At 47.9% G+C, this 13,358-nt stretch overlaps 4 protein-coding genes across 4 annotated transcripts; 3 read left to right on the top strand and 1 right to left on the bottom strand.

The window, feature by feature from the left end:
- Positions 1-123: 123 nt before the first annotated feature.
- Positions 124-1,740, top strand: GMORB2_1797 (uncharacterized protein; the record flags this gene model as incomplete). The annotated part of the gene is made up of 2 exons (XM_035463778.1): positions 124-173; positions 261-1,740. 2 exons carry the CDS (start codon positions 124-126, stop codon positions 1,738-1,740), a joined length of 1,530 nt encoding a protein of 509 aa, XP_035320042.1.
- A 622-nt stretch (positions 1,741-2,362) lies between these two features.
- Positions 2,363-5,141, bottom strand: GMORB2_1796 (Kef-type K+ transport system, membrane component KefB; the record flags this gene model as incomplete). The annotated part of the gene is made up of 5 exons (XM_035463777.1): positions 2,363-3,694; positions 3,749-4,311; positions 4,365-4,464; positions 4,524-4,940; positions 5,013-5,141. The coding sequence occupies 5 exons, from the start codon at positions 5,139-5,141 to the stop codon at positions 2,363-2,365; spliced, it is 2,541 nt and encodes an 846-aa protein (XP_035320041.1).
- A 3,774-nt stretch (positions 5,142-8,915) lies between these two features.
- GMORB2_1795 (putative arabinose efflux permease, MFS family) lies at positions 8,916-10,530 on the top strand (the record flags this gene model as incomplete). Its single annotated transcript, XM_035463776.1, has 2 exons — positions 8,916-9,278; positions 9,355-10,530. The coding sequence occupies 2 exons, from the start codon at positions 8,916-8,918 to the stop codon at positions 10,528-10,530; spliced, it is 1,539 nt and encodes a 512-aa protein (XP_035320040.1).
- Positions 10,531-11,564: 1,034 nt separating this feature from the next.
- On the top strand, positions 11,565-12,653 carry GMORB2_1794 (L-asparaginase; the record flags this gene model as incomplete). Its single annotated transcript, XM_035463775.1, has 1 exon — positions 11,565-12,653. One exon carries the CDS (start codon positions 11,565-11,567, stop codon positions 12,651-12,653), a length of 1,089 nt encoding a protein of 362 aa, XP_035320039.1.
- Positions 12,654-13,358: the final 705 nt, after the last annotated feature.

The raw sequence follows: 13,358 nt of genomic DNA, 5'->3' as shown, positions 1-13,358 counted from the left end.
AGAGAGGCTTCCCTATATATAGCCCTTGATGGAACATATTTCATCGCCGTAAGAGAAGGAGAGAGGAACATACCACCCTAGTCATAAACGTGCCGACTTTTGGACGTCCCATTACTATACAAAATGGCTGCAATCTTCGCGCTGGGCTCTCTGGTTCTATTTGGCTACGAACAGTATGTTGAGGCAGCATCGATTTCAAAGGGATCAACGTCTTTCGCAATAGACATCCCTGTAACCTCTGCCAAACAGGTTTCAGAAAGCGTGGATCCAGATTTCATCGGACTTGCTTTTGAACAATCTTCATGGGTCCGCTATGCCCTTGACGATTACGGTAGTGTCAATCAGTTCTCCCAAAATCTCATTGCGGCCATCTATAACCGTACGGGAGGAACACCCATCATCCGCATAGGCGGCACATCCCCAGACTATGGCCATTACCTCCCTGGACAGGAGCAGCCGGCCCTCCCCATCGCTGAGCAGGACAACTACCAAGATATTGGAGGTACAACTATCGGACCTGCCTTCTGGGACATCACCCGACAATTCCCTGGAGCAAAGTACATGGTCCAAGTCCCTCTAGCTACCACCAATGTGAGCGAGACTATTGCCTGGGCTAAATCAGCGGTAGAGGGAATCGGTCTGGATAAGATACACTCTATCCAGCTTGGAAACGAACCTGACCTTTACTCTGACACTTTCCACGGCGCTCGTGACGAATATCTTGGCCCCCCGGACTTCCAAGGAACGTTGGGCAATGAGACCTACGTCGGCAACTACACCAAATATGCCGCTGCCATCAGGGAGGCAATTGACCTGCCAGATAAGTTCTTCACGGCTTTCGATGTGGCTTCTCATGTCGATGACCAATCGGTCGCAGTGTGGCTGTTGCACCCAAAGCGGTGCTTTGAGCTAGGCATTGACAAGGAAAACATCATCAAAGAGGTTTCCCATCACTACTATCAGAATCATGCCGGCGGTGCCGAAGACTTGGAAACAGGCCTTATGGATGTCAGCGTCACCCACAAGAACCTCGACTACCTGCAGTCTCGCATCAACTGGCTCAGAGAAAATCGACCGGACCTCCCTTTCATTATCAACGAGATTGGCAACTCTCTTCAAGTGACCAACTCGTACTCATACCAGGCTCGCCTTGGAAGTGCTTTGTGGGCCGTTGACTTTGTCCTCTATAGCCTCAGTATCGGGGTTAGGCGCTTCAATTTCCAGCAGATTATGCATTCAGGGTTCGACTTGTGGCTTCCTGTTACTAGTTCAGGATTAGATCCCCAAGTTTTTGCGACATTTTATGCCCAGCCCTTCCTGGGGGACTTCATTAGCAATTCGGGAAAAACGACTGTGTCCAAAGTCACTATCAATGGGGGAGATGCAAACCCGAACTTGGTGGCATATGTTGCATATAATGATAACCAGCCGCAGAGATTGGCAGTCATCAATCTTGACTACTGGAACCGAACATCGTCGGGTATTGAGCGTCCCGTGACTGAGGTCACCTTCACCGTCAGTGAAGCAGCTGATACTGTCCATGTCGACAGGCTAAGCAGCCCGGATGGAGCCGGGGCTGACGCATCGACCATCGCATATGCAGGGAGCCAGTGGACATATGAAAGCTTAGGCAAGGAAGTCAAAGGTGTCAGGGACGACAGCGACGAGGTTCAAGGAGAGGATGGGACATTCACTGTCAAAGTTCCAAGCAGCGAGGCTGTGATCATCAACTTGCAGTAGCTGTCTTATGCTTCGCACTCTAGATATTTGCATTTGCCTTATTTGCAGTACTTTAGTATGATCGTATTTGGGGGGTAATAGAATCTTAGAATACCTTTGATTTAACATGAACACGACGAAGTAGTTCATCTTACTTTGGCTGATGGCGTCTTGTTCCTTAAAAGGTGCCTGTAATGGCTCAAAGTCTGTGGTAAGCAAGCTAAGATACTACATGGTCATTTGGCTCAGATTAGCCATTTGGTAACTTTGACTTTTATATTTACTTGACAGGGTGATCCAGGAGTTGTTCTGGCATGAAAAGGTAGAATTACAGCATGTGTTGTTTCTATCAGACGATCAATATTCCTCCCAGTTGTACGTAAAAGCTATCCGCGCAGCCTACACATATATACGGGAAAAATATCGTATCCTGCAAGACTTTCAATGGAGCATCAATGTTGTTGCTGTTATCTATCTAATCGTATCTCAGGGTAACTATCCGTAACGTATATTATTGAATATATATATATATAAACCAGTCATGTAGGGGTATGTATGAGAGGGAGAAAGCCAAACCAAACCAAGTGATCTAAGGTAGACAGTGTTGAGCGTTTACATCATGAAAACATAACATGCAGCGGCCTCACGAATTAGTGGACTTCGCTTGCACAACCAGGAGATCCGCTTTGATACCTGAACTGATGAGGAGGCCAGCATCGTACCCAATGCAACCCACCAACTCGTCGGAGATTTCAAGAGGTGCTTTTCCAACGCCTAGAGAGAGCTTTCCGGCAGAACCGTGGCGCCCAACAACCACAAGGTTGTCCCAAGAAACGTCACTGGAGTCTTGACCGAGCGATCCTATTGCCGATGTCACGAGTTCCTCACCGGCATCGTTGCTGGGTGCAAAAATAAACTCCACCCGGGATGCGACGTCCGGCGAAAGACTTCCAATAACGCTGTTGAGGTATTCCCGTTCTTCAGTGGCAGATATCGCATTGTCGGCCATGATGTGCAAAATCCTGGCCGACACTTCCTCTCTCTCGCAAAATTGAAGTGCCAGCATTAGCGCCAGCCTATCATCACTACCTCCGAAGAAGGGCACGACAATACGTCGCGCCTTATCCTTTACAGGTAAGGGATTGACGTCATGGTGTATGTCGCTGAAAGAATAGGCTCGGTGCAACTTAAGTCTGTCGGCGGTCCGCGATGTATCCTGTGTTTCGCGGGACTGGGGAAGAAGAATCGCAATATTCTGCTCTGTTGAGGAAAGGACCGAGTTTGTGAAAGATATGTAGGAAGATACTATCTTGTCATCGGAAAAGGGTGCCTGCGAGTCGCCCAAATGCCCGGTGCCACTCCAGGGGAGAAGTAGCAAGTCCGATGAAATATCGGAGGACTTGGTGAGCAAAGCCTCGGAAAAACGGCTCTCTAGCATGGTAGCCACTTCGCCCGAAACAGACACCTTGAGTATTTGTCCCACCATGCGCCACATGTTCACAATGGGGTCATTCTTAGTATACTGCTCGACTTCAGACACAGTCATGACCGAAGAGTCACGATCTCCGAGCTGCAGCAATCTCAGGCCATGGGCCCGGACATGCCTTTTGGGTGGCGTAGCTTGTGCCATGCCCTCCTTGCCGACATGCATCGCAGGCGAAGAATTCTGGATATCTTGTCCAAAAAGTGCCACGATGCCCAGCAGTCCGGGCATGCTGTCAAGTCTGAGATAGACGAGGAGCTGGCCAACGCGATTGTGTGGAGCGGACTCTTTCGGGGTGGCAGAGTCGGCACCATTGGGCTCCCCGCTGTCCCAGTCAATCTCCCCGCGCTTCCAAGCTTCCAGCTTCTTCTGGTACCACGGTGGATACAAAAAGGTTGTCAATGGCGTGGTTGTAAAGGTTGTGACCAAAGCCATGACAACGAAAATAGTGAATGTTCTCTGGCTTAGAATCTTGGCTTGAAGTCCGATATTCTTCATAAAGAGGTTAGAGTCTTGAACTGTCCCATGATGGAATATATTACTTACAAGGACAATGAGTTCCACGAGACCCTTGCAACTCATGAGCGCCCCGATCGTGAAGGATTCTCGCCAAACAATGCCGCTAAGTCGGGCGGCCAGAGTAGCACCAATGATTTTACTGAAGAATGCGGTGAGGGTGACGGCAACGATATACGCCCAGGTTATGCCGTTGTCAAGAAGACCCAGGTTAGTATTGAGGCCGGAAAGTGTGAAGTACAAAGGCAGAAATAAGGCGCCAATGAGATCTTCAAGTTTTTCCGTCACCTTTATCGCGAAACTCATATCTCGGGGTACAATGAGACCAGCCATGAAGCCGCCAAAGATGGGATGGACACCAAGAATGCCAGTAAAGAAAGCAGACGCAATGGCGATGAGAAGAATCAAGGAGATGATCACCTGCGATGGGCCATTTTTGAGGTTGCCGGTGCGATCGAGCAGCCAGTAGAGTACAGGCTTGACAGCATAGATCAGGAAGAGAAGGTAACCGAAGCAAGTCAGTAGAATCCACAGAGCCGATAACCCATCGCCAGAATTGGCCAATGTTACGCAGAGAGCGAGAAGAATCCAGCCTGTCTGCAGTCAGAATTGAGTTTCGGCGGCATATAAGCTGGGCTACACTTACCAATGACGTCGTTTGCAACCCCTGCTGAGAGTGTGACAATACCAGCCGTGGTGCCGAGGAGATTGAGTTCAGTCAGAATTCTGCACAGTACAGGAAAGGCCTAAAGGATCGGCAAGATTAGTGCGTATGACCACAACTGAGAGACCCAAGGGAACATACCGTGATGGCTATGGCAACGCCGATGAAGAGCATGTATGTGGTGAACTCAATGTCGACGATACCGGCGTCGGTGCGAAACTCGTTGTAGAGACCCCAGGCTAGAGCACAGCCAAGTGCAAAGGGAAGAGCGAGACCAGCGAAAGCTACGGCCGAGGCGATGCGCCAATTTTCAACAAGAAACCGGACATCAGTCTCAAGACCAATCATGAACAAATAGAGTACAAGACCCAGATTGGCGACGAGGGTCAGGCCAGGTATAGATTCAGAGGGGAAAATAGCATCAGTAAAGCCGGGGATGCGGCCCATTACAGAGGGACCCAGTATGATGCCACCAATAACCTCTGCTATGACACGAGGCTGACGAATCTTGGACAGCGGCCAGTGCAAAAGGTGGCATAGAATGATGATGAAAGAGGCCTATTTGATGATTGATAGCTGGTCAGTACACGCATGGCCCGTGCCCAAACCGTTGTTGTTGTTGTCGCGTACCTGGATGATGAAGAGGATGATGGGGTCTTTGGGATTGTACTCGGTCGGATTGGCACCCTCAATGATGCCACCCTGAGACTCCACGCGCCCCTCATCAGCTCTCGCCGTCAGGTTTACGAGAGTAGACATGTTGATATCAACAGAAGTTGGGGCGAGAATAGTGTAGCCGTAGTGCCTTCCACGGTCGTATAGCCGCGGGCTCACGATGGCAAAACACTGAACGCGCCGAGGCAATTGGGATTGCTAATGGTAGAAATGGCGGAGTGGGATGTGACACATGTGGGGTGAGGCCTCCTCATTCGAGAACAGGGAGAGATAATGTATTTAACGTTTTATTTAACCTAACAGGGATCAGGTCAGGCGGACAGTGGCGTGCCTAAGCTCCACAAAATAAGACGAAGCAAAAATGAAGATGGGAAGAGTATTATATGTTCCATATGGTGCATTCGTTTCCACGTGAACGACGTAAACCCCATTCATCTCACCGTCCTGATACTTGGCATGCCAGTATGCGAGGCGGGGTATTGTCAGGTGCGCACGTCACAATCCGACAGTTGTCAAACTTGGTTTGATATCATGGAAACTAATGTGCGTTTTATGTATGGCCGCAGCCATTTCTTGGAAAAAGACTGCAGGCTCTAGTTACATACATGTACGTATCCACCGAGCGCCGCCATCACGATTTTTGTTTGCCATCGAAATGATCTAAAAGTAATTCACCACTTCGTTGAACAGTTGTACTTCTTGGTCCCATAATCCCTAGATGATATAAATCACCGCGTTAGCACTCACATCTATCATCAAATGAGAGCAGCCCAAAAAAAAAAAAAAGGGGTATGAGACCTCCAATAGAACTTACCCAGTCGAAGAAATTCTCACCTTGGTCACCTTCTAGTAGCTCGCACAGTTGAGCCTGTGACGTTGGATTATCATTGTTTGGTCCTTCGGGGCCCACCAGTCTGTCACAAGGGACCTCCTGTCCAGTGTCTGGATTGGCAGCACCGCCTGTGTTGCATATCTGTCGTAGCATTGTGGAGAGGGCATCGGTTGCTCTGTCCATCTCCGGTGAGAGTTTTGGGCCGAACTTCCAACGATTGTGAAGGCTTTCGAGTGACTGGAGAAGCGTATGAGAAGGTATGGCGCTTTCCAAAATGGTCTCCGTCTTACGGTAGGTTAATTCGAGGCACACGACCATCGCCGCTGTCAAACCGTCGGAAACGGAACGGGGAGCCCCAAACCAAACATAACGACGCAAGTGGTGCCCGTGTATCATGAAATCAAGCAGCTGGTATTCTAGTTCTAGGATTCTGTGCGCCGAAGCCACGCAAGTCTCCCTCAGCAACTGTGTGTGGACCTCCAACGTGTCTCTCACGAGGAAAGGTCTGTGGAGGATGCACCTTGTCCGGTGATAACTCATGGCCAAGCTGAATCGCCATAGAGTTGATTGTTCCTCCGTGATTGGAGGTCCAACAGGTGGAAGGTGGAGATCTTCTGGGATACTCTTCCTGGCGGCATCCAATTCCGCGTTGAGTTTAACGGTTCTTTCAAAAAGAGACTCTGTTTCGGGGGAGATATCTGTGATGTCGCTGGATATTGACAGTATTGACTGTAAACTACTGAGATATGTTATTCGAACACAGCCCTTGTCACTCGGCCTGGAGGGTGGCATAGAGGCAGTGAGCGGCCCAAAATCTTGGTCAAGGATGCTGAGGGGGGGCTTTGCGTTCCCAAGCCGCCTCGGTGTAACTCGCGGGAGCCCGGTGTGAATAGATATGGCAGAGTCGAGTATCAACAGGTCAAGCCATACCCTTCGACGCATTTCAGCTTCAAATGGGGTCATATCAGTGGGGGACTGTGGCTCGTGGTGATAGCCAGAAACAATAGCTAGTCGTGAGACAAGTCCGGCCAGAACCCCGACATTTGCCTTCATGGTGTCGGCGCGAAGGTATTCGATTGCCATATACATCACTGCTGCCTCAACCTTGTAGCGCCCAGGTACAGTGATGTCAGACTTGGCCAACAAAGCTGCGGCGTGGGTTCGGTAGATATGAAATGTACTCGGCAGGTTGGTGCCAATTGAGTTGGAGTCGGATCGGTGCTCTATCCAAACACTGCAGCACATTATCCCGTATAGAAGGGATAGCCACGCAACAGGGAAGGTATCTGGAAACCTCCAAAACTCCAAACACTGGAACAGTCATGTTAGAAATCACCCGCGCTTGCAGCAAACGCACTTGTCGAACTTTATATTATCAAATGTACATACCTCCTGTTTGAATGTGGGAGCGTGCACACAGACTATGCACCAAAGATGTTAGTGATTGATATTGTGGTTTGCAACTAAGAGACGCCCTACATACTCATAAATGGTTCACCAGCTTCGACAAAAGCCAATATAACTTCAGCCACAACTTTTTGGGGTGGAAGCGCCTGGAGGTGCTCTGAAAGGTCGCATTGGTCCAAAAGAGGTGCAAACAAAGCAGGTCCTTTCCAATTCCTTACTTTGTCGTACGAGGCCTGCAACTTGTCGCTCTTTGATGAAGCCCCTAGCTCCCTGGTCTAAGAATAAGTTGGAACAATCTCAACAAGGTGGGGGAGTAGCATCTCGGCCAGAAACGCCAACATGTAGTCAACTTACTGCATCGGACATTATGGTCCTCCAATGGTTCTTGTTTTTGAAAAATTGGCTACTGTCATCTGGCCATAGTAAATTTGAACCCACAGGTCTCAACTGTAAAGCTGGTTGAAGCTCCTGGCTTGAGTCGCTGTTTGGTATATGGGTCTGCGGAGTTGGCTGGGAACCACCGTGTCCACGAGCATGATTGGCATCACGCGATGAGATAATCTTCTCGAGGTTTTTGAGCCGTTCATCAATAGACGCAAATCGTTCCTCTACTTCTGAGGTGCCTGTGGAATTCTCGGTGATGGAGTGCCTGTTGCCATACGTGCAAAATTCCTTTCGATTTTTCTTAACGCAATTCGTGCACGGTTCTTGCCGGTCACATTTCAATCTCCAGCATTCAGTTAGCGAGGGTGGCCAGCCTCAAGGCGTGGAGACGAAATTGGCGACATACTTATGTTTCCTGCAGGCACTGCAGGAGAACAAAACACGGGGCTTCTTATTTCTCCGTCTACTGCTATTCCCTTGCCCTGGCAGCGGCTCTGGATTGTCGATTGGCGAAGAACACATCACTGCACCCCTGAACTTTTTGATTGTTTGAGAAATGGCAGATGCTCGTTTGTTCAGGCAACAAATAGGCAATAATGCCAGCTGTTAGTGCCGGGCACCGTGTCGGATTTGTCGCAGATGTCGGATATCTATCTGATTTGTCAGACACTCAAACATCAGAGATCTCGGCGCACTCTTTACAGCACACGCGACACAAAGCCCCACCCTACAGATCCCAACAAACAAGATCGAAACGACATATTCAGGTATCGAAAGATACCCCAACAGTTAAAGCTTTTATATCGATATGCCTTTCTCTTATATGGCCTGTTCTGTTTATAATGGGATCTACGTGTTTAATCATTTCCTAGCAAATACTAATAAAACTTACTCTACTTGTAAACCACGTTTATATTTCATGAGGTATAACATGTATTTATCAGTAACCGTGATAGATGGACAAAAATGTTTCTAGATCAGTCAGTTCTAAGTTATATATAAGACTCAACCCTTATAGCAGGCTCGAGTGACAGCAGAAACTTGATTTCCGGGACTTTATAATCAATATAATTGATTACGCTCTCGCTACCTTCGGAAATTCACTTCGTACTTAAACTTCATCAGTCATCGGGCTTGTCGGGCTTGTCGGACATGTTGGTTTTTATATAAGACGGCATTGACTGACTTCTCTATATACTGGTCTGAAGAAAGATACAGACACTAAATCCAGCAACATGGCCTTGAACAATACGGAACAACACATTTCTTCTAGCGACGGCGGTGATTCCACGCCTGTTGAAAATGCCAACCGAGAGAAGGATGCAGAGAGTGCGATGCCACATCGACAGCCCTTCCCAGAAATGGATCTGAGAAACGGGATAGTTGGCTGGGATGGGCAAGATGACCCCGAAAACCCTCGAAACTTCTCTAGCAGGAAAAGATGGACATTGCTTTCAATAATAAGTGGAATGACCTTTGTCACGCCTTTTGCCTCCAGCATGTTATCACCCGCTGTTACCTTTGTGTCTGCTGAGTTTGGTATCACCAACCAGACATTGCTGTCATTGAGTGTCAGCATTTATTTACTGGGATATTCAGTATGTCAGCGATTTAATCCTTTACAAATTGTGGCATAGACTCCTGGTGAATTGTGCTGACTTCTTTTCGATTCAGTTTGGACCTCTGCTTCTCGCCCCGATGAGCGAGATATACGGTCGACGAATTGTCCTAAGTCTGTCCAATTGGTTCTTCGTCATTTGGCAGATTGGATGCGCGCTCTCTCCAAACATAACATCCCTGATAATCTTCCGCTTTCTTGGTGGCATGGGAGGATCTGGTTGTCTGACCCTGGGTGCTGGGTTGATTGCCGACCTCTTCCCTATTGAAAGACGTGGCTTAGCGGCATCTTTCTGGAGTTTGGGACTATTGGTTGGTCCAGTTCTGGGCCCGGTTTGTGGAGGCTTCATTTCCGAAACCATCGGTTGGCGCTGGATCTTTTGGACTCTACTCATTGTTGGAACGTCGATGTCCGCACTTATAGACCTCTTGAACGAGGAGACTTATGCCATCGTTATCATCCAACGGAAGAAGAAGCGATTAGCAGCAGAGCTTGGGCGAACAGATCTACGCAACGCCTACAAACACGATGGAAAGGAGGAATCTGTCTTGGCAACACTCAAGATAGATTCTGTTCGCCCTGTCATGCTATTCTGCACATCGCCCATTGTATTCCTTCTTTCCATGTACTTGGCCGTTGAATACGGGTTATTATACCTATTCTTCACAACGATTCCAATTGTTTTTCCGGGAAAGTATGGTTTTTCTCCCGGAATTTCGGGATTGACCTATCTTGGAATCGGTCTCGGATTTCTTCTGGGATTAAGCCTCAACGCATATACCAGCGATCGAATGATGATGGAATCGGTCAGACGCAATAATGGAAAATTCGAGCCAGAAATGAGGCTTCCATTTCTTGTGTTCTATTCTACATTCTGCACAATCGGCTTCTTCTGGTATGGCTGGACCGTGGACAAGGGGATTCACTGGATTGTCCCAATCATTGGTATGGTTCCCTTTGGTTTTGGACTAATGGGTCTATGGCTCTGCATTCAAACATATGTTATCGACTCCTACCACAAATATGCAGCTTCTGCAAACGCTGCCATCACTGCATCCCGATCGCTACTCGGTGCTACTCTTCCTTTAGCCGGGCCGAAACTCTTCGAGACCCTGGGCCTGGGATGGGGCAACTCCCTGCTTGGATTCATATCTTTGGCATTCGTGCCTGTTCCGGTAATATTTCTGAGGTACGGGAAGAGGATTAGAGAGAAATATGATGTACAATTCTAACCTTCATGTGGTGATATGTACGAATACAAGTGATTCGGAATGCTGGCAAAAATATCACTTTTCGACGACAACAAGGTGTGGGGTATCGTGGGGTATCGCGGGGTGCAGGTAGACATTAGAAGATAGGTTTGATTCTATGGTCAAAATGGAGAGAATGCTTTAGATATACTCGATTAAGAAGTTTTTAACACATGACCACATCTTACCTCACTGATGGATGACGCTGCTAATTGTACATGTCAACTGACTTCAAAGCTGCGCCTCGAAATAGACATTTATCAAGTGGAGGGGGGGAAAATGGAAATGGTTTGGTCATGTATAAAAGGGTGGGTTAGGGGGGGGGGGGGGGGGGGGGGGGGGGGGGGGAGGCAGGTTCGGATCGATATCCGGCAGCGCTATCGGTATCCCTGCTCGCTCGGTACTAATACTTGTCCGTTTGCCGATACGTTGCTCAGTCGGCATACAAAACTGATTCGCTGTTGTTCCCCATACTATGGATATGAGTACATAGCCTGCTTTGGTTTTCGCAAAGGAAAATTGCCTCAAAAACCTGCCTTTATATCGACTTTACGTATTAATCTCATCCCACCCCCCCCCGAGGGCTCGTGGAGATCCACCGAGCGGTGACCAAACATGATATCCTCACTCGGGCGCTGCGGGAACCCATTATCTTTATCTTTCGGCTTGTTGCATACTTCTATGCCCGAACCAAATCTTATCATAGCTAGTGGGGAAACTGATTAGAGGATTGCACAACACCGCTGCGAAAGAAAGCCATTAGATAATAATGGGATTATCGCCAAGACGCCATGCGACGATAAGCACTCAGACTTTAGCCCGCTGTCGGTTTAAGCCCCAGATTGTCTATATGATGGTTGATATGGTATAGAAATTTTTGGTATTATGTGGACATGTCCGTAAAAAGAAGAAGCGGTCACCAAGACTGGGTGAATCTATAAATACCAGAGGATGCTCGCACTTCAACGAACTGTAATTGATAACTCAAGATAGGATTATTTCTCAGACAATCAGCCATGGCCCTCAACGCCATCTTCACTTCTAGCGCTTTGTTCGCGGCTGCGGTGTCGGCCATTCCCGCACCGATCCCGCTTCCCTTGGTTTCTCGAGATGACCAGAGTTTCAACGCCAGCCTCCCCAATATCACCATATTTGCAACTGGAGGAACCATTGCCGGAAGTGCCGCGTCTAGCGACCAGACTACCGGCTATAAAGCTGGTGCATTGAGCATCGAGACCCTTATCGAGGCTGTCCCTGAGATCCGTAACATTTCCAACCCTAGTGGAATCCAGATTGCCAATGTTGCGTCCCCTAGTGTGACGGACAGCATTCTAATGAATCTGACCCATCATGTTCAGGCCGCCATGGACGACCCTTACTGCTCGGGTGTGGTTGTTACCCACGGCACGGACACTCTGGAAGAGACCGCTTTCATGCTTGATTTGACGGTGAAAACCAACAAGCCGCTCGTCATTGTTGGTGCTATGCGCCCAGCTACAGCTATTAGCGCTGATGGGCCCATCAACCTCCTGGAAGCTGTTACTGTCGCCGCCGACCCAGCTGCTCGCGACCGCGGAACTATGATTCTCCTCAGTGATCGCATTTCAAGTGCTTTCTACACCACCAAATCCAACGCCAATTCTCTCGATACTTTCCGGGCTCTTGAGCAAGGATACCTCGGAGTCCTCATCAACATCAAGCCGCTGTGGTATACTACTCCTAGCCTTCCACTTCACCGGCCTTACTTCAATGTTACCGAAAAACATGACCTGCCTAAGGTAGAAATCTTGTACGGCTACCAGGATGTTGACCCTACCATCCCCAAGGCCGTAGTGGAAAACGGTGCTGTTGGACTTGTTCTTGCCGGCATGGGCTCGGGCGGTTGGACCGATGATGGTAATGCGGAGCTGGAGAAGCTGTTCAATGCTACCGGCATACCCATCGTTTATTCTAGGCGACCAATGGACGGCTTTGTCGAGCCTACTGGAACGTTTGGAATTGGTGGCGGCTTTCTCAACCCTCAAAAGGCACGCATTATGCTCCAACTGGCCCTAAGCACTGGTTATAAGGGCAAGTCGTTACGAGGCCTCTTTGAGTACATCTGACGACCTTAACGATTTATGCAGACAAATTAGACCTTACACGCAAGATATATACTCCTATAATTGTAATATAGGATGTCTCTAGAATATATAAAGTAATTGATATAAAGGATTTTACTACTGTTACGACCCGTTATGTGTGACGTTAGGGTCAACTCTAACATCCTGACATCCTGACATCCTGACATCCTGGATCCGCGCATTTTGATATCAGAATGGTTTTTTTCCTATATAAACTCTAATATTGTTACGGCCCGTTATGCGACCGTCACGTGCACCTCACATTTTTTCTTTTCCTTACTCATTAATACCTGACATCCTAGATCCGCGCATTTTGATATCAAAATGGTTTTTTTCCCATACAAACTCTCGACCCACATATCCAGATAGGGGGATTAAAATGGCTACATTAAAATAATCCGCAACTTATAAGAAAAATGCGTAAAAACTTCAAGATATATTAATTACGGTAAAAAAATAAGTATTTCTATATTTTTAAGCCATATATCTATAAAATAAAGCTAGAATTAGCTATTAAAGTTGCTAGCGCTAAGAAATGGCAATCGTGACAACCAATAAGACAATAGGTYATTAAGYAAGGGTAATAGGATACGTACCTTACACTAAAAAAAAGTAGGTACGTATTAGTTTTTTAATATTAAAATAGTACGTACCGGCCATTTTAACATTAAAATAGTACGTACTAGC

This window comes from Geosmithia morbida (genome assembly GCF_012550715.1).
Source record: "Geosmithia morbida isolate 1262 chromosome Unknown scaffold_11, whole genome shotgun sequence".
NCBI classification, from domain to species: domain Eukaryota; kingdom Fungi; phylum Ascomycota; class Sordariomycetes; order Hypocreales; family Bionectriaceae; genus Geosmithia; species Geosmithia morbida.
Note: the sequence above shows the minus strand (reverse complement) of the source record. Positions and strands in the feature narration are given on the sequence as shown.